The 27,562-nt window shown below is 40.8% G+C and overlaps 2 protein-coding genes across 10 annotated transcripts in view; both read right to left on the bottom strand.

Moving 5' to 3' along the window:
• LOC141779399 (transmembrane protein 65-like) overlaps positions 1–20,010 on the bottom strand; it is a 47,703-nt gene extending 27,693 nt beyond the window's left edge. The window contains exons 1-2 of the mRNA XM_074654212.1: positions 19,650–20,010; positions 3,097–3,141 (exon numbers count right to left, since the gene is read on the bottom strand). Coding sequence (XP_074510313.1) covers positions 3,097–3,141; positions 19,650–19,953 — 349 coding nt within the window. The 5' untranslated portion in view covers positions 19,954–20,010. The remainder of the gene's footprint in view (positions 1–3,096; positions 3,142–19,649) is intronic.
• Positions 20,011–22,884: 2,874 nt separating this feature from the next.
• LOC141779396 (protein MTSS 1-like) overlaps positions 22,885–27,562 on the bottom strand; it is a 61,804-nt gene continuing 57,126 nt past the window's right edge. For all 9 annotated transcript variants that reach the window (XM_074654201.1, XM_074654210.1, XM_074654204.1 and 6 more), the window contains 3 exons: positions 27,187–27,346; positions 26,819–27,076; positions 22,885–26,626 (listed from right to left, as the gene is read on the bottom strand). In XM_074654201.1, coding sequence (XP_074510302.1) covers positions 26,073–26,626; positions 26,819–27,076; positions 27,187–27,346 — 972 coding nt within the window. In that variant the 3' untranslated portion in view covers positions 22,885–26,072. The remainder of the gene's footprint in view (positions 26,627–26,818; positions 27,077–27,186; positions 27,347–27,562) is intronic.

Below are 27,562 nucleotides of genomic sequence, written 5' to 3'. Positions count from 1 at the left end.
TTTACAGATCTGTCGATTAAATCAACCAATTGATTAGTCGATAAAATTGTGTAAGTGTTAGTCAACTGAGAATTTCTTTGGTCGAGTACAGCCCTAAATATAACAGATTTTGTTAGTTTATTTGTTTTGCAGGAAAATTAAGCCTTCTTTTTCCTGTTTATGATTTATTATGTCTGATTGTAGTCAACTGATGATCTTTACCCTAGTGCCACCACAAGGCCAAATTTTGCTTATGTGTTATTAACTGTAGATATTCTGTACAGAGGAGAGAGCCGTGGCAGAGGTCGGCTCTCTGTGCTCTCCAGTTAATTTAACATTTTGATCACATCGAACCTACTGTATGTAATCTAATTTAATGGCAAAGAAAAATTCAGAGCTCTAGGGAGTGAAGTCTAAAAGCTTTCAGTTTCAGAGGCACTGCTCAAACCTCACAACTTTAAAGGGGTATAATTTTATATATCAACATATGTTTTCTTAAAATGTTTATATTAAAAACAGCACAAAATCAAACTTTTTTGCAGCCCTGCCCTGTTTTCAATTATGTTTGGAAGGAAATTTATTTTTATCACGGATTACGTTTGTCTTATCGTAATCACAAATACCTTTGTCTCTGCGGACGGCCGCAGTGAGTGACGTAGTACAACGAGCGACGCACAGAGCAGGTGACATATTATACTGAGCAACAGTGAATGAAAATATGTTGAAAAAACAGGTATAACAAGCGAGAAAGTTCACTACTGGTGGGCAGGAGGGGAGGTAGCTGGGTTCAACAAACATCGGACTTTCCCCCATTAGACCGCTGTTCGTGTCCCGTGTGAAACGTAGTCATTTCTTGCATTTTCGTTTGGTTTTTAAGCAATTTTAAGCCAAACAATGATGTTTTGTTGCCTGAACCTGACTAAGTAGTTTTGTTGCGTCTTCGTTTTGTTTTGTTTCCATTTACAATGTTAATCGTGTGTTTGAAATGCTTTAAAACCGTGACCGTAATCCGGAGGAAAATATTTTTCCCTCAAAACATATTTTGGTTATGCAGTTTAGTTGTATGGGAAAGTAATTTTGTGGGAGATACAGGGTTCCTTTTTTGATTCGGTGGAACGAATGAGACCAGACTTGAGACTATTTGTTTGGCAAACTTCAGCTCCAAATTGCATCCACACACTCTGCAAAAAGGAAGACGGTTTACAGATGATTTCTCCCTTAAATCAGCTATCAAGCTTATTTCATGATGTTTAGGTCTGAGTGTTATGACTCAAATGTTGAATGGATCTGTTTTTATAGTAATGAAAAGACATGACACTTTTTCCATAGAAGTCATCGACTTGTGTAACTCCCAAAGCACGGCAACAATACACACAACACAAAGACGTCGCTGTCTTGAGGAAAATCACAAGTGCCGTGTTCGACGCTGTTGCTCAAGTGACAGCCGGCTGAGTTGATGTTTCTTTTTAAAGTTTCACTTGGCCGTGTTCTCTTTGGTGCAGAGCCAAAGCAGGAAAAACAGCATTTCAACACAAGAGAAACACTGAGGAGAGATTCCTCACATGATGTCTCTGTTTCTGCTTGTAGTCAAAGATCTCTTTGTCTGTCTTTCTTATGTTTAACAAACACAAGTTGATGTGAACTATAATGGGTTAACCAGCAGGCTTCTCAACCTCTCAACAGGACGAGAGAAATCTGAGGTCATGTCAGTAACTCAGCAGTGCAGAGTGAAGTATGCATACGCTTTTAGCTGAGTGTGTGCAGGTGGATTACGTGTGTGTGAGTGTATGAACCTCCATTTGTAGTGAGAAATTATCTCTAATACATATTCTATAGATTTGATCTTAACACCAAGTGAAATACACTTTCAGTAACATGATTTAAAGGAAATATCTAGGTTGGTTATCTTCTTTTGGGCCTGTCTCTTTTTCCTCTCTGCTTTAAGTGCTAGTTCAGCCGTGTCTTCAACTAATTTGTGTTGATTTTCTTTGTGTGTTTCTTATCTTTCTTTTTTTTTAAATCAGTTAATGTTCATTTATGAGTGTTTATGGACTGTATGAATACTATCAGTGGAAGCAAATCAATAAATATATTATATAAAAGGCCATTAGCTGTCCAGACAGAGCATGTTATTGTACAGGAGCGGGGGGTTTGGCTGTTCAGCTTAAACGCATCAGTGCACAAGAAGAGAAACAGACGTGAGGAAAGCAAGACAACGAGTAAAGTCAAGAGGAAAAACACAGAAGGCTCTTCTCATTTTTCATCTTTATCTCATCCGATCACTCCAATACACGGATATTTTAGTAACGACATGGCCATCTGGAATGAAGCTAAGTGGTGAGTGAGAGTGGCGTGGAAATGGTCGGCAAACGTCGCTTTGTTTCATGTACGTATCATAACGGCTTGCATATACACAGTCCTCGGTCTTCAGGTTTCCCTTTTTGAATGACAAATAGACTACCGCCGCCTGCTGGTGTGGAGAGTTATTTCTTCTCACACAGGCGCAGAACTTAGTGCTAACTGGCCGTCGGCTGTAGTCTTTGTGATGCGTTCGGGTGCAACTTGTCGGCCAAAACAAAAGCGACATGAGGTGACGCAACAGGCGGCCTTCGTCGCCGCTAGTTCTCTGGTGTCGGGTGGATGTGTCTCCAGCTTTAGTCTTGATATCTGTTTGTTTTGCTAACTGTGGTGGAAACATGGTGATGGCTAAATTTTGTGTGCTTTGTGTCATAAAGTGAATTTCACAGCTCATCATCTTCTCTCAACTTCCTTTGTATCACAATACCATATCTGTTCATGACACACTTATAAGCCTATTAGCCAGCTCCATATACAGTACGTTTTTCTTTTCCTTTGGGGAGACCATGGAAACAAATGACCAACAATGAACCATAATAACTTGCTCATTAACGTTAATTAAGACTGATCTTCATTAATCTTCCTGGAGGATTGACGGTTAAATGAGGGATGTCAATCTAGGCGCTTGTGCTACAAGATTAATACGCATTTTTCAAATCAATGTACTCCTTAAACCACTCCTCTGCATAAACTAAAAGGGTAAAATACATGTAGAAACACATACAGAGTCATTGTAAAACATCCACCAGGATTACTTACTGTATCTTAACTCTGCTTTAGTAGGTGGGGAGACTTCCAGCGTCCCTGAAAAAGAAGAGATGAAGAAAAAAATTATTATAAAGCATCTGAATCTCCTATGGCCGGTTTTTCCATGGAGTGAGGATAAATGTCAGACAGTTCTTAAATGGCAGAGCCTCAGCCATCAGTCAGGACCTTTTAAACACAGAGGAAAAAGTAGGAAGAGGGGGGGGAGAGAGGGGAGAACATTTGAGCAATGTGTCAGAGGAGATGAAAGGGAGCGAGGGAGAGGAGCAAAGAGCACCTCCCTTGTTGCCAGACATGAGGATGAGGACAAATGTGACGTTGGGAAATGATAATTATGCTGCCAATCAGGCCTCAGAGGAGCCCTGCGGGCACACTGATTATATTGGTGTGTGTGTGTGTGTGTATAGTGACAAGGGAGGAAGAGGTCAAACGTGTGAGAGATTTGTTTCCTGCCTTCATGTCAACAGATTTAAAGTTCTAACATCTTCTGACACAATGTATGAAAATAAAATTACTACACTGTGACATTAAAGTTAAAAGGAAAACCGGGAAGTTAAAGAGCTGTAACATCCATCTGTGATGAGAGGTTGTAGAGTAAAACTCTAAGTGTCAGGCTGAATGTGCCACATTAACACAACAACAGTCACTGAACTGTGACGTAAAACAAGTGATAAATACTTTGGTTTTGAGGCTGAAGACAGGAAAGGAAATTTCCCTGATTTTGTTTTGTCAGTGGAAATGTTGGTCCACATGGTGAAGTATGTTCCTTCCATCACTTACAGGTGTTATAGCACCACTGCAGGTGTAAACCAGGCTGGAGCAGATTTCACCAAACATAATCTGCCTCCACAGCCAGACACAGAAGCATGCATTCACACACGTGCAATCCCCCAATGCACTATTCCCACTGAGTCTGCAAATTAAAAATTTGCTTTCTGGGAGGAGAGCTATCTCTGCCAAGTATTGACTCTGGGAAATGACTGTTTTGAACTTGAACTTGTATTGAATTATGTAAAATGATTTTTGTGTTGTTTTTTTCCATCTTAAAATACATTTTGACATTGCGATCACTTTACAGATAAATTTACACTGAAAACTGGCAAAACTATCCACCTCATAATTAACTAAATTACAATTAAATTCAGGCTGTGACATAAAAAAAACAACAACATCTGCCTCCATCCTGTATGCTGTCCCCACCCATTTCCATCTCCTTCTCTCTTCCTCCTTTCCTTTCAGTACTCAGTGTCACATTACAAGCTTCATGCTACGGTTCTCAGTTCAACCCTCGTCTCATGTTGCGACACAACGACAGACAACTGTTGGGCCCCTTTCATATAGCAAGAGAGTAAAAATACTGATGACACATTCACAGAGAAGATAAGATAAGATGAACCTTTATTAAGATAAGAGAGAGAGAAGTACACACACCAACATTATGTTCATCATCAGTGCTTACATGCTGCCTCCAAACACCTCCAGCCTCTGCAGCACCTTGTGCATAATGAAATACTGTCTCTTTCCAATTCCCTCATGAGCATTGTTAAAGGCTTTATCTCATTTCACAGGTTTTTTGGAAAATCCTCTCGGCTACAAGACAGGAACAAACTGACAGAGATGAAGATCCTACTCACAGAAGATGGATGGCTTTGGCAATTAATTATCAGAACGCATTTATTTCCATTTATTACTCATTCATGGGTTGTTCTAGGATTTAATTAAAGGCTTTCAATGATCCTCCTGTGCTTATCTGTGAGCCGACGTTGTCAGCGTACGGCTGCATCCCCACACAACTTTTCTCACTGAAACCTCCCTCTGAACAGCTGATGCTGAATTGTTCTCAGTTGTTATATGATCTGTAAGGCTTCACTAACCAGTGGTACGACTTAGGTCAAATTTCAATATAAGTATATGCAACTTTTTGGTAAGTTTGTTAACAGAATTTAGCCCCAAAAAAATTTCCTTTTTTTTAAATTTTTTTTTTTTTTACTTGTACTGCTTTTCTTCATGCATGTTCTACTTTAAAAATCAGCCTTATCAACCACAATAATGGATGGTCAGTCACTTTTGGTAAATATATTAAGGATGGACAGTGACAGTGAACCTGGATGGATCCACAAATGTTTTGTAACCTCGATCTGACTTTACAAAACAGTAGCCTATCTTTGAGGAAGTACGGGATATTTTTCTTTTCTTTCTTTCTTTCTTTATCATGTTGATTCCTAATGATCTCCAAAAACTGTCAGATGGATTAATCCCACATAAATGTGAATAAAATGTGTTATTTAGCCTACTGAGGCAGGGGTAGTGGTGTCAAGGCTCATAGTATTGTATGTACAGTATGGACCTTTCTCAGTTTCTCATTCCAGTGTGTTCCAGTGTAGTTTCTGTGAAAGTGTTTTATGTAATCTAACCAATGAAACACATAACAAAGATGTCCTGTCTCCATCTGTCACAAACATCCGTTTACTTCAGGCAAGACTGAACTTTCCAGTTGTTGGAAGAACCCTTCTTCCCCCCCTTCCCTTATCAATTTGGCACTTTTAAAGAGGACCTATTGTGCCAACTTGTATTTTGGGTTTCTACTAGAACATGTTTACATGCGCCGTACAAATGGGCTTACGATGGAAGGTTACATATTGATATGACAACTAGTCATCTATGAGAAATGTCTTAACTTCAGGATTGTATTTTAACACTGGTCCAAGCTAGGGTTAACTTGTAAGACTTAAGCAGATAATTCATTCACAAATTTAGTGCTGTTATAAATTGTTAAACGTCATCATCCAAATTTGTTTAAATTGAGATTTTCTACAAGACTAAAAAGGAACTAGCGAGAGTGGAGGTTATAAAAACTGCAGAAATATTGTGTATAAACAACAATGTACTTGCTTTACAATGAACAGTAGATCTCAGAAGATACAGTGGTTAAAGTGAGTTGAAATGCCTGTTGATCATTTGTTTTTTCATAGGTTTTAGACTCACCAAACTATTTCCCAGACAACAGATGGTCGTAAGCTGTTGAACAATCCTAAAACACAGGCCTGTGACCAGTCTAATAAATTGTTCTAATCTGTCCCATTTTGATATGATAGAAATAATGCAATACATCAAATCAGAAGCCTGTTCCTGCCATATTTTCCAATCACTGAAAAAGAACGAGGCCAAATGAAAATGCAGCTGAGTCACCGTCTCATCACTGGTCACATGAAAACTCCCATTACCGAGAAACAGAGTCCCTTGAAGATTTTCTCTCTCCCAATCCAGCGGGCTTCATCCAGCTATTTATTAGAGCTGCGATAGCTGCCATGGCTGTCTATTGCCTCCAGAACTCCTCTGGTACAAAGTATTGATTGCATGGTGGTATCTTAAATCCCCCAGAGCCGCTGTCTCAAGAGAATCCAATTCCAACAGACAGGAGTGGTGAAAACATTTAATGGGTTGTGATAAGTAGCTAACTACGAGCATGATTAAATACCAAAGCAGCCATGTTTCATTCCTCTCAACAACCCATCTCTTATCTTGTATCCTCCCACTGCAGAATTACCCGTACTGCACACATCTGGCAACTGATAAAGACTGTTTACAGATTCACAGAAAACACGATATTCGGGCCCAGATCTTAAGTGTTCGTTGCCAAGTCAGATACAACAATCCTCTAAAGCATTAACTATGCACATCCAAGACTAACAAATCTGTTAACTGGTCAAATGTCCTTTAACAAGCTGTTGGTTACAAGAAAAAACATAATTTACTAAATGGACATAATTCTGTATTGAAGAAGACTTGAGTGATTGAGACCATAAACTCATGTTAATGTTTACAGAGGTAATAAATCAAGTGAGAAGTAAGGTCATTTCTTCTTTTTGCAACCAGAGGAGTCACCCCCTGCTGGCTATTAAAAATAATGCAACTTTAAGGCACTTACGCATTGGTTCCATTTCTCAGACCCGGAGGTAGCCCACTGGTTTTACCCCAAGATTATTAATTTCCATTTGTTGTTTTATTCCCTCCGCAGCTGCTACTTGCTGCTCTGAAATTGTCTGTTTGAGGAGGCAACCATTAAAACTCAGTTCCTCTTTAGCTGGGATTGTTTCAAGGCGAGGTAAAAGTCACACTTTCCTGTCTTTGTTTTGTCGTGACAGATTGGCTCATTCCACACAATGTCTCTTGGTGTAGTTACAGCATGAAATTGTGAAGAGTGTGAACAGACTTTTGGAAATTGGAGATATGTCTGTGAAGGAACTGAAAAGGCCAAGTTCTCTCTCAGCAAAACTCAGTTATCATTAATAAATGTCTGTCGGTCCATTCAGTCGCTTCAATGGAAATGATAAATAGAGGCAATACGATTTTCTGCAAATTCAGTGATAGAAACCAGAACATTTGCAGGGGCATTTTTCATAACAGTACTGTGCAGCAGTACACCACAGTTTGTGTGTGTGTGTGTGTGATTGCCTCTGTTAATGATGTTTGTTAGTCTACACTTGCTAGATAAAGCCCAAGACACACACACTGTTTTCCCCTCAGGATTGTATTGATTTTTGAGTTGCACACCTCCTCACACAGAGAAGGGATTCTCATTATCCGAGAGTGGTTTGATGCAACCCAGACTGTTGTCTGAAGGGGCATGTTGAGTGAGTGCATGAGCATGTGTATCTCATAATCAGATTATCTGCACTTTGTGTGCATGCATATGTGTGACCAGGCATGCATGCATGTGTGTGAGTTCAGCAGAACAGGAACAATAGAAGGCTGGAGCCATTCATCAACCGCACCTCGCTATTCCCCTGTGATTTATGAGACGGGAAAGAGCAAATTTCACAGCACACAGAATGTGGGTCAAGATGGCAGCGACCGTCATTTGGAGGAAAGCTTATTTATCTCTGTTTATCTGCTCCCCTTTACCAACCCCTTACTGGTATACTGGAGGACTTCTAAAGGTCACATCCCAACTAAAAATACTCGGTCTGCTGAGGGGAAAATAATAAGTATGCTCCCAGTAGATGCAGAATTAATCAGTCAGTATACCTGTGAGGAGGAAATATAAAGCACTGGGGCATGACATCACTCAAACTGAAGCCTAACAGTGTAGTTGGATTTCAGCAAACTAGTTTCCCCTCCTGTGAGTTCAGTGAACTCTATATGGCAGGTAGACAAATATATACACCCGTCTATTCCCCAAGTGCCAATTAAGGCAGCGGTGAAACAAAACACTGAAACAGACCACAATTCCTTACCGCAAGCGACAGGAGGAAAAGAAGAAAGTAGCCTCGTTTCCTCTCCTCGGCACCCAGCCAGTATAACAACAATGGAAAGAAAAGACGAGAAAAAGAGACATTTTTCTAATTGAGCAATGGGGCTGCCTAAAATAACTCAGAGAGCCTCAAACACTAAAGGCAGTTAACAATGACTTCCCCGGCGGTTTCTGGCAACACACAGAGAGATATAGTTCCTGGGAGACCATGTATTTTACATGAATTAAGACCAATAATAACATGCCATCATAATAACACCATATTTTTACACATAAAATGTTTTCCCATGATGATGATGGTGATAGAGACTGACAGATTCCACCTATATTACAGTAAACGCTCACCACATTTTTGTTACCAGCGGATCCAAATCCTGCAGCAGCCCTCTCTCATTCACAGTAATGGTTCTCAATGCTGCCAACAAAGGTGAAACTGCTTTTCTATCATCCATGCAAGTTAACTGCAGTTAATTGCATGCATCTGGCCACCTAAATGTGAATTAATCATCAAATTGCTAGAATTAACACCCCTACTCGCCAATGGTACTCACACAAAAACATGCACAGGTGTTTTCACTTATTTTAGCTGATTAGAACCTCTGCAGGTGCGCACAGGCCATCTTGCTGATTCTCTTTTATTGCTTCTGTTTAGTGTGGGACAACTTTACACTGTCATGGTTGGCTGCACTCTATTTGGCCATATACCAGCACGCTGCAGGTTACTGCACATATCAGCAAGCGCAGGGAAAAATTGCTTAAACAAGTGCCACGGTGGCACAAACTATATTGAATCTGTCTCAGCTGAGAAACAGCAGCAGGTAGAGTGGCAGGAGCTGAGAGAAAGCTGATATTAAGCTGCATCTCTCAGCTTCTTCACAACATATGCAATAAATGCAGTAACATTTCCAGGTGGTTTGAGCCATGTGAGAGATCTTTTCCAGTCTCCATTGTTAACCATACAGCCAGTAAGCTACTTGTTGTACTGTACTTGCTGAATAAGCCAGGGACTTGGGTCAGCACATTCTGTTTTACAAATTGGAAAATTGGAAACCACGCTGGTACAGTGCAACACAAACCAGGATTTCATCAGTTAGAGGCGCACACCCACTCTTGCAGTATATGGAGTTGACCTTAGCAAACTCAAAGCATGACTTTCCTAAATTCAAACCCTCGAAAAGGTTGAATCAGTCCGCAAAGAAAAAAGTTGTAAAATTCCAAACAGCACTCATAAAAAGTTAAGCTATAGTGAACATACTGTAGTGAAGCATTTCATTTCGGCAGTTAGTGGAGAGCAAAACAGAGCTGTAAGGAGAGTGAATATTAGACTCCGTAACCCGTGGATGTGCAAATAAGTAACTAACAAGCTGCTAACAAGAATTAACATTAACTAATATAAGTCTTTTCTATGCAACTTCTATAGATTGGTGCAGGAATGAGTCCTAAAACCCAGAAATGAGTTAGCATTTTAGCACGTCATTGACTTCCCTCGTCTGGAAGTCAATTGGTTTTTAGTTCGATGCCTGCAACAAGGTCTGTGGTTAACACAAGCTGAAGAGATTTTAAAGTTTTGTCGTACAAAATAAAATACACCATTAAATATTCCACTCCTGAATTTTGAAGCCTTTATGTGTCTTGAAAAAGGCGGCTAAATGAGACTAACGTCATCACGCGAACTCTTCCACCTTTACAGCCTCGTTGTTGTGTATACTCATGCTCATGCAACCGTGGTTGTAGTTCGTTTATAGCCTAACGTAAGCTTCTGGCGATTGCATTCACACTTCAAAATCATAAAAGTGGTGTTCATTTGTGAAGATTATCTTGCTGAACAAAACGTGTAAGAATCATAAACGTGTGTTTGCCACAGAGCTTATTTTCTGCAATAATCTAAAACCTAATGGAAAAATCTCATTGGCTTTCCCTCGAGGGAACCAGGGAGATGCTAACTTCCTGGATGGCTTACAAAAATACATCATACTTGTAGCACTCTATTATGTATGTCGTTGTGACAGCCCAGTCAACAAAGCAGTTGAAGTCAATTTGCCAGCCAGGTAAACAACTTATTATTTTCCCAAAGTAAACCTATTACAAACAAAGCAGAAAATGCAGACCTAGAGAGAAATATAAGCCTTAATATCTACGATGAAGTGCTGACTTCAGTCTTGTGGGACTGCAGCGCTATCAGCAGCCATGGTGACTGTGTAGCGAGGTCAGTTACAGAAGCCTCTGGGGGCCGAGGTACAAACGAAGGAGAAAACGGGGACGTGTAATGTGTTGTGGTACATCTTATAGAAGTGTGAAAGGGAGGAACAGAAAGAGAGTGGGAGAGATGAGAGGAAAAAGACAGTGAATGAGGAGACGACAGAGCAAAGGAAATGAAAGAGAAGACAGTTTGGAGGTGACAAAAAGTGAGTGTTTGCTTTAGAGGTCACGAGATAAAAACTGAAAATGATCCATCCCTGTCTTTAACGCATCTCAAGAAGATCATGACCTGATGATCGAACGGGCAAGCTCACACAAACAAACACCACCTTGAATATCAAACATATCCTGCTGTGCATAATAATATTACCTGGGCTTCTGTGGTGCCTGTGTAATCTGATTCATGCCTTGATCCATCTGTCTAAGTTTCACAAGAAAGAAGAGCCATATGCAGCAGATTTTCTCTAAACTTCCATATCTTCTGAATCATGCATTTTTAATTGGTGCCAGATTGTCAGCTGGAGGACAATCTGACATACTGGGCTCCATATATAATGATTTTTTTTTTCAGTTAACCTTGATGTATTCTCTTTCAAAAACTCAAAGGAAAAGTAACTTTATTGTTGTCCATCTAAAAAAAGTGTCAGAAGGAAAACTATAGGAAGGAAAAATAAAGCTACATGGGTTAGCACGCATGCACATATACATATGCTTAGAGGTGGCCTGACGTGAAGGAGGATGCATATGTGTGCGCATGTAAATGATATTACTATATATTTGTGCTCCCAACCCCCTCCTTTTTATTTTCTATTAACTTATTTGTTTATTTAATTTATTATTATTACTCTCTTATTTTTGTATTATTATTGTTGGTTTTTTATTCTTTTCTTTCTTTTTATTATTATTATTTATTTTCGTAATTTTATTTCAATTCTGAATGAAGTTGTTTTCTCTAGTATACTTAATGAGTTTGTCTATAAGCTAAACTACTTAAAAAATTGGTTTATAAACTATTGTAATTACGAACTGTAAATTGCATAATATGAAAACAACCTTGAAAAAAGGGAAAAAAATAAAGTATATAAAAATAAATAAATAAAAGTGTCATACTCTCCTAACAAAAACAATATGTTAAGTCGTGAGAAAACCGCTGCTAAGCAACGGCAATATTAACGTTACTGTCGGCGTCTAGAAGCCACAGAGGTTAACAATTTAGCAAGCTAGCAAGAGGGTAACATAATGCAGGAAATGCAAAGGCATAATGACAAAGGAAGAAGATGAGGGCGTAAAATTACAATATATTAATCTATTATGCACCGAAAAATGTACTTCCACGGCCTCCGCCATTTCTGACAACTTCAACAAACATGTCATAACTCGGAGCTTTCAGAAACTTTCCACTTACAAGGTCATGAACCCCACAAGAGGGGGGCGTTCATATGGACTCTTTTCATGAACATGGTAAACACGACCCCACTTGAAGACACCATCATTTCAGCTGGCTAAATCAACGGTCGCTGTGTAGAAATTGGAAGTCTGCTTTTGTCTACTACTGCCCCACACCAAGGGCAATTTTTGATCAAGTATTTGTAAAGGTAAATCTGCCACTGTTATTGTTGTAAAAGGTAAAGTCAGCTCACCTGCCTCTCGTCAGCTTGAATCATTTTTCATAATACTAACCTGTTTCTCCTGTGTCCCAGGATCATCACCCGCCTGTCTGTCCTCCTGCTCGTCTCCCTGCCAGCTTGCCAGCAATCGACTAGCTTCAAAGCTACTGATGCTTCAGGCTTCTCCCTCATTCCCCGCTCACGCCAGCCCCGGTCTCCATCATCTCTATTCCTCCTATCCCCATTCACAGCCTGTCATCCTGATCCTCTGTTATAATAAAAACTCTCTTCTTACCAACACCACCCTTTCAGTGTCCTGCCTTTCGGTCCCACTTGTGTTCATAACAAAGATATCCTTTAAAGGAGCAGTGTGTAGGATTTAGTGGCATCTAGCGGTGCAACTTGCAACTCTTGCAAGATGTTTAAGATTAGGCATTGATCTCAAGTTTTTGCCAGATATCGCAGTTTACGGGTTACCTTCTAAACACGACCCTGAATACCCTTCCGCTCAACCCTCCATTTCCCAACATGTCAGAAAACTACGGTGGCCTTTAAGTAGCGTAAAAACACAAAAAGCCTCTCTAGAGCCAGTGTTTGGTTTGTCCATTCTGGGCTACTGTAGAAACAAAGCGGAGCAACATGGCCGACTCTGTGAAGAGGATCCGCTCCCTATGTAGATATAACCAGCTCATTCTAAGCTAATGAAAACACAACGATTCTTAGTTGCAGATACACTAATGAAACATACTTAATATTATATTCCATTTCGGCCAATAACCCCCCTCCGCCCCCCGAAATCCTACACAGGGCCTGTAAAAGGGAAAAACTCCCCCATCATCATCATCACTCTGCTTATTTATCACTTAATGGTTTGGGTGTTCAGCATCCACTGCAGTTTAGAACTTCTCTGGCACACTGAGACTGATTAGTTATTAATGCCTGCAGCTCTGTGATCAACAGAAAATTGCACACAATAAATATACACAGCGTGTTATTACAGTCTGGGTGATGAATGATGTGTTTTCTGTACACAAATCACCAGACAAATGTCACAGCAACAACATCCACTGAACGGAAATAGAGCAGAGTGTCTGGCATTTTATTAACTCAACTAATTCAGCGAGAATCACTGTTGCTTTTTTAGAAAGTCAAGCAACAGCATGATGGCTGCAGCGTGACACTGCAATTTGCAAATGTTTCACAGTGCTGATGCCTCTACTTTCTTTTTTCATAGCAGACTGAAGAAAGTGTCTTGTGACACCTGCTGTGTATGGGTCACAGTAGGTGAAATGCCACCACGGCCTGCCATTATGCAGCAGTGTATGTGAATTAGCATGCCAATAAGACTGCATGAGCTGAGGCAGCATAGAGAAATGAAAAGGTGCCCTCCTTTGTCCGTCAGTTTCAGGCAAGAACGCTATAATCTGAAAGGCGGTGAGAGAGGATAATATATGACTTCCCCTTTCAACATAAAAGGTGGAGTATAATATCACCATGAAAGCAATGCATTGAGCACAGAAAATATTAGGCCTCCCTACGAAATAGACAAACCTGAGGAAAGAGGATGAAAGCTTTGATCCTGGATTCATCAAACCTGCTGAATCATGTCTTGGTTCAAGAAGAGATTAAAATGAAGACAAATTTTAAACTTTAAGGCAAATGTACGACGTGGTTTTGTTTTGTACTGCAGCCTCACGGGTCACTGAGGTGAAAAACAAAGCAAAGTCAAGAACATCCAGACATCCCTCTTCCTCTCGCTGATCTTTCTCCTCTTTTGCGTCTCCAATTAACTTCCCCCCGGCACTACCTCTCCATCCTCTGAGCCATGAAGGGAAATTGCTTCTATTTTGCCTCCTCTCACGTTTTCATTTCTCACCAGCAGGCCTGTGGGAAAGCCGTGTTAGTGTAGTGGATGTCACTGAGTCACTCAGTAGATGATGATCATCACAGATGGAGCAGAAGGATCTCTGGTCGCTTATTCATTCATCTATCTGCTGCATCTCTCCTTTCTTTGCTTCATTTATCTGCACTTTTGTCCGTCTTATAAGAATTTAAGGATGATCTTTTTGTAAAGTGATGAGATAACTTAATATGGAAATATACTGTATGTTGCATGCATTATGCATAATGCAACATTTTTTGCTTTTGTGACTAGATTTTCAGATTATGTGACAGAATTTGTCCTTCAGCAACTTGTATAATTTTAACTAATATTTCAACTAACATTCAAACATCCACATATACAGTATATCACAGTCCCATTTTCTACAGTTATCATGCTTGATTTCAACATTTATACTTTGGGTGGAACGAAATAAATGTAATTGGATGAAAATGGATCTGAAGATAATATCCTCTTCATCATAGTTACAGCGAGGCCCGTTTATTTCCACCCTCTCTCTCGCTCTCTTTATTCTACTCTCACAATGAGAATCACTCGAGCATTATCTAATTCCTCCTAACTTAATAATTTAAATATTTATATTTCTTTGCAATGCAACGGACTGTGTAATAATCGCTAAGCTGGTCTCTGGCAGTGTAATTACTGAGATCTAAAACATGACAATGGGTCATCAAGATCCACACTTTAACTGTGCTGAAGGTCACAAATGTAAAAGGCTTTCCAGCTGTGCTTTAGGGTGAGTTTTACTCTTCCAAACTGTCATGAAATAAATCATAAAATGTCCCTGATGGGTCTTAATTCATTGTGTTTGAAACACCTTTTAATCATCAAATTTCGTTGATGTCGTGAGTGCATTTCTTTCTGGCTTGAGTCAAACTAAATTGGTATCGATATTCTGTCTGAGTCACTGTGCACCAGTCTTGGTTATTAGAGTTAGCTCCCTCTGTTTTTACTTCCCTCCCCTCCATCCTTTCTCTTCCTGTCTGTTTACTATATCCCATCTCACCTCCGTCTTCTTACTTACTTTCTTTCTTTCTTCAAACTTTGCCTTCTCTCCTCTTACTTCTCAGAGAACCGGACATCTCTACCGGTACAAAAGGTCCTCAAACCTCTTAAATGGACCCTAAATCTCCTCCAGTAAGGTGAATGTACTTGTGTACTGTACGACCTTCACTACAACTTGCTTCTTCCTGACCCTTTCTCTTGTCCCCACTCAAACACACATCCAGTCCTTGGGAGTATCTTGGCTGTTACCCTCTGCCACTAAAGAATAAAGTTTAAAACGTTTTTAAACTGTGAAAAATGTGGACACGGAAACTGGAAACTGGAAAAGACAAAAAACAATCAACAGCTCACCAGCCCTCAGTTTGCCTTACATTGCACTGACTTATGATGGATTTCCTTCTCTCTTTCCACTCTCTGATCCACCAATACTGTGTTTACAGCACACTCTATTCACAATGGATCAGATGTAATGACAAATGACCCCCCATAAATTCAATTTCATACCGACTCTGCAGTTCTCCTTAGCTCTACGGAGTGTTTTAGCATCTTTCAATTCACTGTTTTGATTTTACAGCCCAAAACTTTATCGTTCTGGATGATCAACTAGTTTCCAGCTGCAGCAGTCAGCTGTTTTCAGCAAATACAACTCTGATAAACAGACTGTATGCTACCTGGCCAGCAGCAAACGGCAGAAAGACAAAGTTAGAAACTAGCTGGTGAACATAATGAGCATTTAGCAGCTAAAGAGCCAGATACTTCTGCTGATCAGGAGTTGGTGGTGACCAAAAACAGAGCTACGAGGAGAATATTGGACTTATATTCGGCAAGAAATCCCAGAAATACAACTCGAAACGAATGCCAATGTTGCTCTTTGTCTGCAGGATGTGTAAATAAGCAACTGTGGAAAAAATGAAAGTAGCAAGTTAACTGACTAAATGTTTAGGCAGGCATCTGGTGAAGTAAGATGTAACTTATATTTAAAAGCACAATCCAGAATGAAGGTGAATTAATTCCGTAAACGTGACCACAACAAGCGTGAACATACCGCAGTGGACTACATTAACCCTGAGAACCGCCCAGTACAACGATACACATCCACTTTCCTCACCATTCAGCAAACCTGCATATATAAACGTCAGGATAATAAGGGCTTTGTTTCAGGTGTCCTGCAGCCTCTGGGTGGAACGATGATGGATGTTGATGAGCCTGTCTAAAAAAATCAATCTCTCAGCCGATGAGTCGGTGAGAGAGTGTGTCGACCGGTTCAGCAATCACTGATTCAGCTAGTCTGCAGCCCCGCGCATACAGCAGGTAAGACAATGCCTGAGGGTTTTTATAGCGTGAAGGTGAGGAGCTTCAGCCAGGGCCGGCCCCAGAGGTGACAGCAGAGCAGAGGAGATGAGCTGTCCTCTGTATATAGTCACCTCTAGTTCACAGTGTTCTCAGGTTTTTGAATCCTAAAACATATGAAGTTGTGAATCAACCACTTATAGCCCTCTGGTGCATTTCACAGGAGGGGATGGAAGATCTAAATCTGGCTCAAAATGTCCCATCTCTCAATTTTCATGCCACACACTGTCATGCTTTTTAAAGAAGCATGATGTTCTCTGATATTCATGAGGGATTTGGCACTGTTTGCTCAGTGTTGGCATTGCACAGAGAAGGCTTGCAGCATGTGGTGAGGTCAGGATGCAATCAGCCACATCCCGACAGCAAAATAATGATGTACTATTAGGAGCGCTGAGCGTGGAGAATCCTATTGAAAAGCCTCGTAATGATGACCGGCTACAATTCTCTCCGTCAATTCCCCAGAGTCTGTGGAAATGAGGAAGGGAGAGGTACTTAAGTTTAAGTTAATATCCTCCGTGCAATGAGCGGAGCAATTTTAGTTGTACTTGTCAATAAAACACCACTGTTTATTTAAATGTTAGAGGACACCGTCAAGCACGATTAACAATCATTGTCATTGTCTTCACTGTCATCGCTACCATCTGTGTAATCACCACTATTAGCATTATTAACTGCCAAAATTAACATTATAACCACTAAAGTTGCTGAAGTCAGTCAGCTGAAGCATCACTGGGCTGTTTTGGCGTACATGGAGAGAAGTGACTGACATGCTGTGACCCAATCAATCATGTAAAGAATCAATACCATCCCACGTACTGTAGCTGACAGCAGCGTGCTTCCCCCCCCCCCCCCCCCCCTCCCCCTCCTCCCCCCCCTCTTCCCCCCCGTTATATTTATGTTTTATATGCAGGATCGTATAGAGAGTGAATCGTTATGGCACTCTTAGAAAAAAATTATGGAACATTTGCTTGTGTTTTTTCCTCCCAAAAACCTCCTTTGACGAGGTAAAAAAGTGAAAAAGCAGAACAACTGAATTCTTAAACTGTTAACCGAACAAACATGAAACTTTTTCAAACCTTAATGTCAGAGGCATACTTATATTAACAATCACACTCTGGGCTGTGATTTGCGCACGTCGTCGCTAATTGTCATTCAGAGTCTCATATACTGAGGAAACAGTTCTCACATAACGCTATTCATAGCAGCTGATGCATGCATGTTCAACATTCAGCAGTCTGATTCTATATGGTTTAAAGGAGCCTGCTATACAGTGTATACTGAGAGTCCAGCAGTCTGTTAGTTTAGTGAACCAGCAGGATAAGAAAAGTCTAATTGTTGGTGCAGTGGAATTGAGAGACTTTAGGGATTATTCTGAATTCAAATCTTCTGAGGTATTTGAAGCTACCCTGCAGGGCGTCCCACAAGATGGGAATCATTTGTCTATCATGAGACACTATAGTAAACGAGCTGAAACTACTAACAGTGGCGACAGTGCTTCATCTTTTATCCACATTTCTCAGTGCAATGGATCTAATATTTCTATCAATATTTTCACTGACAACGTGAAAGGAGCATTGATCAAGCTCCCAAAATGTTTTTTTTTTTTTTCAATGGCTATGTGTTGTTACGAGAAACTACTTTTCAGTTCAGTTAAGAGAGCAATAAAAAAGGATGACAGGAGCTCAGAGCAGCACACTACCGGAGAGAACCTCATGTACTGCAGATCATCTTCTTCATCACTCATGTCCTTCCTCGTTCCCTCCCTCTATAATTCTCTCGTCTCAGTATTGATCGACCCACTTCCTTCTTTATCTCTGCGTCTGAGGGACATCCACCGTGCTCCTCCTCTAGTTTCATGATATCATTCTTGATGTTTATGAAACACAACTAATGCTTTACTTTTGGAAACACTCTGATGCTGTATTGAAACAGGGATACTAGTCTACTGCTCCCTACTGAAATACTGTGTGAGTGAGTGCTTGTGGAATAAGAGTTACAGTAATGTGGTGACACGCTGTATTGATCGCTGCCAATAGATGCTCTTTTCTCTCAGGGAGGTCAGAGGTCAGAGATCTGGGTCGGCTGCAAATCAGCACACGGGGATTAGCTGTCCTTCTCTGTTGAACTATGGTAGGATGTTTTAGAAAAGCTAGGCCTTTAATCAGAGCCTGATTACCCATCAGGAGATTGAAATCAAAGCGGTGATGTTACCAACATTATAATCTTAACCACATTACAGGTTACTGCATCTTATTACAGTTTGGTCCCCTGATGCTGCAGCCTGGAACTGTATGGTGATTACACTGATAGGTGAATATCTACTGTAACCCCAGAGTTAAACCTGCAGTAGGCAGAATATTTTTGACATCATTGGGCAAAACTTCCACAATAACCTTTCAGCATATTGTAATTCAAGTGTTCTGAGAGAAAACTAGACTTCTGCACCTCCTCATGGCTCTGTTTTCAGGCTTTAAAAAACCTAGCTCGTGACGGGAGACTTTGGCCAATCACAGGTCATTTCATTTCATTTGATCGGTTGTTTTTCTCCGGTCTGTGAAATCTTGCAGATGCCGTTATAGGAGCACCGGAGGACACAGAGGAACATGATTTTTTTCAGATTACCTGTCTCGTGCACTACTGTCAGGTTATAGTGACCGTTTTATAAAAATAACTTTTTAAAAATCACATTTGCTCCAATTCTACCTACTGCTGCTTTAACTGCAGGGATGGATAATAGATCTATGACCTGCAGTGGATGACTATGACACAAAACGCATCAATTATAAAGTATTTCAATAAAGCATTTTCTAATAAAGAAAGCTATGTTGTATTAAAGACTATATCCATTACTTGTATGGCTTAAAAATTCAAAATGATGGCCGAACTGTATTACCATATATATAGTGACCGTCTTATAAAAAAATACTTTTTTTAATCATATTTGCTCCAATTCTACCCACTGCTGCTTTAACTGCTTGCCATTACATGTAATATCCAGGGATGTATAATAGATCTATGACCTGCAGTTGATGATGACTATGATGCAAAACCCATGGATCATCAATTATAAATGATTTCAATGGAGAATTTTCTGACAAAGAATAGGAGATGATCTGATATGTTGTATTAAAGACTATCCAAATTATACAAATTAAAAAATCATGTTTGTACTGTATTGCCACTTAATATAAAAATACATGATGCTGTACTGTAGCACATCACCACCTACCTTGAGCTATGGCTATGGACTCGAACCTGTGCAGCTCTCGCAGCAGACAGGTCCTCTCAGTCGGATGCAGAGTATAAATAAACTCCTTGGCTCCTCTGGGAGAGTCGAGGGGCTCCACGGAGTCCTTCTGCGGGTGTGTGCCCAGGTGACACCGCTGCTGCACCACCGTGGAGAGAGGAGGAGGCTCCGAGGAGAACCGGGATGGGGCGGGCGTTTGGTGCTTGCTGAGTCCGGCTGTGGCCAACCCAGACCCGGCTCTCAGAGAGAGGGCGGGCTGCAGGACTCTCCGCAGGCAGGGCAGCATATCGCTGGGATAGAGCAATACACACACAAGGGGGACCTGATAGGAGAAGAGTGGAGGACAAGAACAACATCTTAAAGGTCACCTATTATGCAAAAATGCACTTTTCCATGTCTTTTAAACATCAGTATCTGTTTAAACATCAGTATCTGTCCCCGGTGTGTCTACAGGCCACCATAGCATCATAAAAAGACCATCCTCTCTCTTTTTCTCCTGCTCCATCTGTCCGAAAATGGGTCTGAAAGAACACTGAACATTAAAATACATGTATGAACCTGGAAAATGAGCATAATATGAGACCTTTAAACATACAACATGCTGATTTATGAAGCTATCATTTGAGACACTCGACCGCAGCATAGCACCACACACACATCCTCAGTGTGGAGGCAGCAGCTCGGGTTATTTAAGGGCAAAAACACGGGCCTCACAATAACAACGACACATTATTTAACAACATACTGGTTCGAGAAGGTTTTACACGCATGTCTGGGAAACAAAAAGTAGTAAAAAGATGCCAGCAGCTGTCCAAAAATCAACTTATCATCTCATCGGACGCACCTCAAGTCGATGCTCCGCTGCTGTCCCGTCCGACAACCTCCACCAGAAACCTTGACAACCGACTAAGCTCCTTGACGACACACTAACTGCTCCTTGACAACACACTAGATAGCCGCACGCAACCTCAAACACCTAAACTAGCCTGTTAGTATTTTATACACAAAAGAAAATCACATATTTGCGAGCGTAATCCCGGCTGGTGTAACCTCTGGCTGGCTGTGCAGGATGGAGTGATCGAGGTGGATGATGGGAGGAGGAGGAGGAGAAGGAGGAGGAGGAGGAGAGCACGTCAGCGTCCAGCAGAGACCAAAATATGTTCCAATAGCAGCGCTGCGTCGCTCCGTGCGTAACTCTGACGTCACCGCACACTTACGCACATCCAGTAACGTTATAGGGACACTATATAACAGTCAGCTGCATTCATGATATACTACAGCAGCGGCGGCTGGTGGAATTTTTTCTTGTTGGGGCTGTGCCACATCCAATCAATTTCAGCAAACATCCCGGTATGATTTAATGCAAAAAAAAAAGGTGAAGGTATCAAAAAACACATTACTACTTTGCAGTTAAAGGGACTGTTTGTAACTTTCAGAAATGCTTGTTAACAGCGACACCTGTGGCCGTTAAATCAACGAAAGTCAGCGTCGGGCTCACGCTCGCTCGTTCTAAATATACCCAACGAGCATCGCTCAAAACAGTGAGGCGACACACGTCAGCTAAAACTACAATATCACTCTATATTTCACCTGCTTGGCAGTAATGTTAGCTGACCAGACAAAGGTCTCTCCATGAATCAATGCTGATCCTAGTGTTGGCTTTTCCTGCCTCAGCCTCCGGGGCTGAAGCAGGAAAAGCGGGTCGGTGCAGAGGCTGAAGCAGGAAGAGAAACGTTATCAAGCAGGCAGAGGAGCGGTCTGAACAGCGTTGCCACCCGCGAGCGCGCATGGGATCCCGACCCGGTAGATTTATACGTGTAAAAAGTTACAAACAGTCCCTTTAATAATCTGAATCTGTAAAGTAACTAAAGTTATTAAATCAATGTAGTGGAGTAAAAAGTACAATATTTCCCTCTGAGATGTAGAGGAGGAGTAGAAGTAGAAAGTAGCAGAACATGGAAATACTCAAGTAGAGTACAAGTACTTCAAAATTGTACTTAAGTACAGTACTTGAGTAAATGTACCTAGTTACTGAGTAGGCTAAATGTTATACTGTTGTGTTTTCTAAGCATTCTTTACTGCTCTTGTTGGAATAAAAATAATTGTTGATTATTTAACTGAAAAATAGTTTGTGTTTTTGATACCTTCACTTTTTTGCATCAAATCACAGTCAGGCTGTTTAAATTGGTGAACTTATAGAAATTAATAAAAAAAATAGTAGTTTTCATACTGATTTTTGACATGTGGTTTCTCTTGTGCATATTTGTCTGTTGGGTGCGTGCCCATCCCTCCCTACTGCTGCTATTATGCACGTGGGATATTTGAGACATTCAACAAACAGACTACTGAGTCCACACCCCAGGAAAATATGACACCATGTGGAAGTTATTTGTGTCGAGGAGGAGGAAGTCTGCACTTGAGGGAAAAAAGAGGAAAAAGCATTTGTTTTTTACTCACAATCTAATTCTTTTGTTCATGCATGGTTTATTACAAGGTCGTCTGTGCCTTCAGTGTGGCTGATTGATTGTTTTTTGGCAATACTTTTATCGATCAGACGAGTGTTTCCTAGGTCTCTAAGGATGGGAGGAGTGATTCATTATCCCAGCAGAGGAAGCTATAAACAAGGTTTAGACAAGAGCACACCCTGGTGGCCAAAAACCCAAACATATCATATGTTTACATCCTAGTAGTGAAGGAAGGCTTTATCCATTGAGCTCGTGGTATCCTATACTGTTCAGTTGCTTTTGAACCTGTACATGACAATATTTCCCATCCACTATCCCAGTTTACAGACCGGGTTAGTGTAAAAAGCTTTGTCATAAGCAATGCAATAACACAAAGATCACTGTGCAGTTACTACATGAGAGATCAATGTGCAAAAAACAACGCGGTAATAATAAGAATTCAGTAAATTTATATCTATGTATTTATTTGTTACGATTTGTTTTACAAAGTTAGGAAAGCAATGTTTAAGTCAAGCCTGATGTTGTCTTACACATAACAGAATGATCCCACTCACTTCCACCCAGTGAGGCATACTGCTTATTAATTAAACACTGGTATCAGATCGGTACTCAGGCCGATACCCAAAGGCCAGGTGTCGGTATCGGTACCGGGACTGAAAAAGTCAGATCGAAAAAGAAATAAAGTACTAGGGAGCTGGTCTGGCCTAATGTTTGATACACACTTGCACATTCAAGAAGTCAGCGAGCCAAAGCAAAATTTATATTTTTTTATTATATTGCTAAAGCTGTCATTACACAAAAAAATAACAAGCTTTTACTTCCTGAAACGAACTGCATCGTAGCCTGTTGAACTGTACAGGGACAGACAGAGAGGTCAACTCTCCTCGGGAGGAGGGAGAGGGGGAATAATATACGCTAAAAACTAAACTAGAAACCAGGTTTAACTTTTACTTTCAAACCCTCACAAACTATAAACGTCTTATTCATAGGATATACTGGCATTTGGCAACTCTGATATAATATATATTTATGCTAGCAATTTAAATATGGAAATTACAAGTTGATAATATAAGTTTTAGACAGGTGGACGGCCAAAAAAACAAACAAAAATATTAACATCATTAACAATATCAAGAACTGAATGCCGGGTTTCCAGAAATTATCTTAAGTCTGTTGAAATCTAACAGTAGAGGGGGTATTTAAGTGGTTTGTGGTGCATCTCCCTGTTCACACTGTGGGTTTAATTCAGGCACAGAGATGACATGTTTGCTTTTGTCACCCCTTCTTTTGCTGTCATTCCTCCTGTTGTACCTTTCTATTACACTAAATACACAAGAAACCGGTTTAAAATATAGAAACAAAGTGGATTTTCATGCTAAGATGTCTTCGGAAAACTCAGGTCAGATTAGGTCAGACATTGTGGGCAGCGTGCCATTGTTCAAACTTAATAAGACCTATAAATGATAAAATGATGATTCAGGCAAACTCGTTCTGAAGAAAATAAGAAAACGCACCGTCTTGACTGATCTGAACCTGAACTGGACTCAGCTCTGCATCATGCAAATGCCATTTGTCCCAAAATGTGAACTCATAATACTGATGCAGGACTCTCCGTTATTCAAAACCAAAACTTTTTTCTGACTTCTGAAAGTCAGAGGAACACACCGTTGTAGCTGCTGTTCACTTTTAAACCAGCCAGCATTTATGCGATTATTAAAATGAGGTGCAACTATGCATAATGTGTGAAATATGGGACTTCAATGAATCGTAGCAGGACGGTCATGAACATTTCACTGATGAAAAACAACACATCATCATCAGATAAGTACATGCATGGATAGAGAAAACAACTCTATTACTCTGATATTATATATATACGTATAAAAATAGGTTGAGGAGAGAAAAAAAAAAGATTTAAAGATTGAGAAGAAGAAAATAAATTAAAAAACGTGTGAGTTCTTGGACTAACCTGTAGAGCTAAATAACATTTACAGTTTCATACATCTTGTAGTAGCCATGGTCTCACAGTGCTTGAACTGAAATGCAAATTAAAATACAGACTCAGGGATACTAACTGGTTTCAGCCTATAATCTTACAACGCTGCAGTCTGTGGAAAAAGCCTCCAAAACATCTTATTGCCCATAAAAACAGAATATTTTAACCTATGGTGATGCATTTCTTAAATTATACAATGTGATTCTGGACATGGGCATTTTTAGAGTAACAAAATCTGTACATATTGGACTTGTCACCTTAAAATGATATTGCAAAAAAAATCAAAACACCAGAATTGGAGATGTGAAAAAACCTAATTAATCAAAAAGGACATGAGCATGCACGCTACATGCGTTTCAAAGAAGACAACAAAGAGTTCAATATAACAGCAACCAGACAGAACAATAAAACCAATTATGGCATTACCGCTTTCTACTCATAACTTTCAAAACATCAAAAAAATGTCCTTGTTAACGTCTATAAATGCATAATAATATATATAAATTTGATTTAACATTGAGTTTTGAAGTGGCACATCTGTACTTTTGACATGTGTTAGTGATGTTATGAGCAATCGACGCGCAGCAGGGTTGCAGCATGGCTACTAAATGCTACAAAAAAACAGAAGGAGCTATAATATATAAGGGCTAATATATATATAAACACAAACCACTGAGGAGTTCTACAAAGCTCAGCATGTAGATATTGCAGATTAAATGAGATTTATACAGGGAAAAAAAAAATGATGAAAAATAAAAATGAATTCACATCCAAAGGTAATATTTGGGATTGTTGATCATTATATGAAATCAATAAGCATCCTGTTTACAGATGTGAAACTTGTGTGATTGTGGCACCGTGGAGGAGAAGAAGGAAAAACAGAAAGCGAGAAGCACCAACACACTCCTCGGCAACAGAGACGTGCAAACTTATTTACAAATCATGTAAATACTAAAACAACTAAAACAGGACGTAACTTGGTAGTGTCTGTTAATGTCACGGCATCAACCGTGTGGCGCTCTAGTCCACACTGTCGTCTCCTACAACTTTCAACTTGGATGAAACTCAGGCTGCAACACAAAGTCTGTGTTGTTGGCTCTGTGAACATCTCACGTAATTAAGTATTTGAACTGTGAGTGGATGACAACGCAGCACCTTCCTACAGCCGTCAGGGCGTCCATCCATGTGAGCAGTCGTTGCAATTCAGGAGATGCCAAATGGTGCACTTGAAAGCTGACCGTGCTTTCTAGTGCGTCTGAATATTGCTCTCTTGATGCTGTGAAGTACTTGCATTGGTTATTGCGCTCCTTCTGCCAAGTCACCACAGTTAGAAGGCTTATTGTTCCCACGACGGTACAACGCACTCCCTAAACAATTACAGTTTATGCATATATATACACACTGAGAAGAGGCAGACACATTGTCCTTGTCCAACCATCTGCTTCGGGAAGAATACTGAAAATATGCCTTTACTACCCTCTTAAAGGAAATGGACTTACTGTGCTGTAAAGCTACTCTGTCATTCTCTTGTTATTTATTAACAAAAAGCATCCTCATGTTTTACACAGCTGTGGGCTCGGATTTGCAAAAACATTTTAGTGCTTAGGCCAAACAATTTGAGGAGCTTATCCTCCACTCATAAAGGCTCATACTCAACTTAGGTGCAAACCAATATTTGAACAAACCTGGCTTTAGATCTATTTCTGAGGCATCTTAAGCCAAATCAGAAAATGTGAACCTGAACAATAGTATATCTATATATTTTCTATAATGAATCATTATAGATGGCTTCCACAGTGAGGGATTTTGACAGGTGAAAATGTACAGAATGAGAAACGCTACATGTGGAACAGGTGTAATTACAAACATTTCTCAGAAGCCTTTTGATTCTGTACGTCGCGTTTCTCTGAAGCCTTTGACCTCATTTCCAAACATAAAAGGTCATCATGCGATGCGTGGGGCGGAGCGGTCGTTGGTGAGGGTCCTCTTGAGCTTGACCCCCATGCGGATGGCCACCAGCATGTTGCCTCCTAATTCTTCTCCTGCCTCCTCTCCTCCTCCTCCTCCTCCTTCCTGCCCTATCTCATTGTGGAGGTGCTGCTGGTTGGGCAGAGGCACAGTGGGAGGATTGGTTGTAGCCTGACCGCTCCAGGACATCACCGGCAGCGTGCCAGCGTCCTCCCCTCCTGCATACGTTGGAGAATCTGGGCTTTCTCCTCCTCTTCCCCCTCTCATCTCCTCTGCGCTCCTGCTCCCGTTAACTGCTCCGGACATATCGGGCACCGTGGGGATTTTCACCGGGATGACAGGCGTGCGAATGGGGATGGGGCCTGTGCCCATGACTGAGCCTGAGCGGCGGGCGGAAGGTTTTGAAGAGGGGGTGCGGCGGATTGTGGCAGTCCCGGGGGTAACGATGACTGGACCGTGGCCTGTAGAATAGGAGCCAGAGGCATTATGGGAACTGGATCCAGAATAATATCCCTGACCTGAACACGGGCCTGCAATAATAGAAGACAAATGATAGTTTAACAAAATGTATTTTACTAATAATAAAATGCATTTCAGTATGTTATACAGCAGCAACATGTTGAGTTATTGACATAAACCAACGTGATACCTTACAAACATACAACATCAAGAGAGATTTAAGTGAACACATCCAATTGTGACACTCTCAGTGCAGCCTGTACCTGTAGGGGTAGAAGGATAGGCCCCAGTGTGGATAGGTGTGGGGGGATAAGGCCCTACAGAGTAGGCCCCCTGTCCGTGGTAAGGAGTCTGTGTGCTGGGCAGGCCGGCCGTGGACGCCGGCCGTTTGCTCTGGAACATGAGTCGGTAGGACTGACTGATGTCACTGTTTCTGGGGATGGTGGAGGACTTGTCAAAGTCAGAGTGCTGCTGCTCAGGCTCCTGATCTCCGGCCATTGAGAAATAGTCATAGTCTGATACTAGAAAGAACAAGTAGAAAGGTTAACAATGAATGGGTACGAGATATTGTACGTTAGGATACTAGAGGATAAAAGAGAAAGAGACCATCTGACTCCAGATTGAGTGTTACCTTGTGAAGGGATAGTGTCTTCAGAGCAGCAGGGTGTGTTAGTCTGTGTGCTGTAGCCACTGGAACACTGGATGGAGTCTCTACTGGACCTCTGGGTGTCCAGCTCCAGACCTCTGGATAAGGCCAGAGCCAGTTCCTCATGGGCCTCAATATCACCAGCCTGCAGCAATCAACCGATGAAAAAAAACAACATTTGGTAGGGTCTGAAAGTCTCACTGTTTGAATACAGCCAGGCACAAGTCATTAAAATCATTAGGCACAACTCATGAAAGTCATTAAATGGGAACATTAAATAGCGGGAGGCTCATTCATGTGGTCTAAACGCCATGACTGCCATCTACTGTAGGTAATGCACTGACTATGGATAAGTCATTTT

Source organism: Sebastes fasciatus, chromosome 12, assembly GCF_043250625.1.
Source record: "Sebastes fasciatus isolate fSebFas1 chromosome 12, fSebFas1.pri, whole genome shotgun sequence".
NCBI classification, from domain to species: domain Eukaryota; kingdom Metazoa; phylum Chordata; class Actinopteri; order Perciformes; family Sebastidae; genus Sebastes; species Sebastes fasciatus.
The sequence above is the reverse complement of the archived record's forward strand: the minus strand, read 5'-3'. Positions and strand labels throughout refer to the sequence as shown.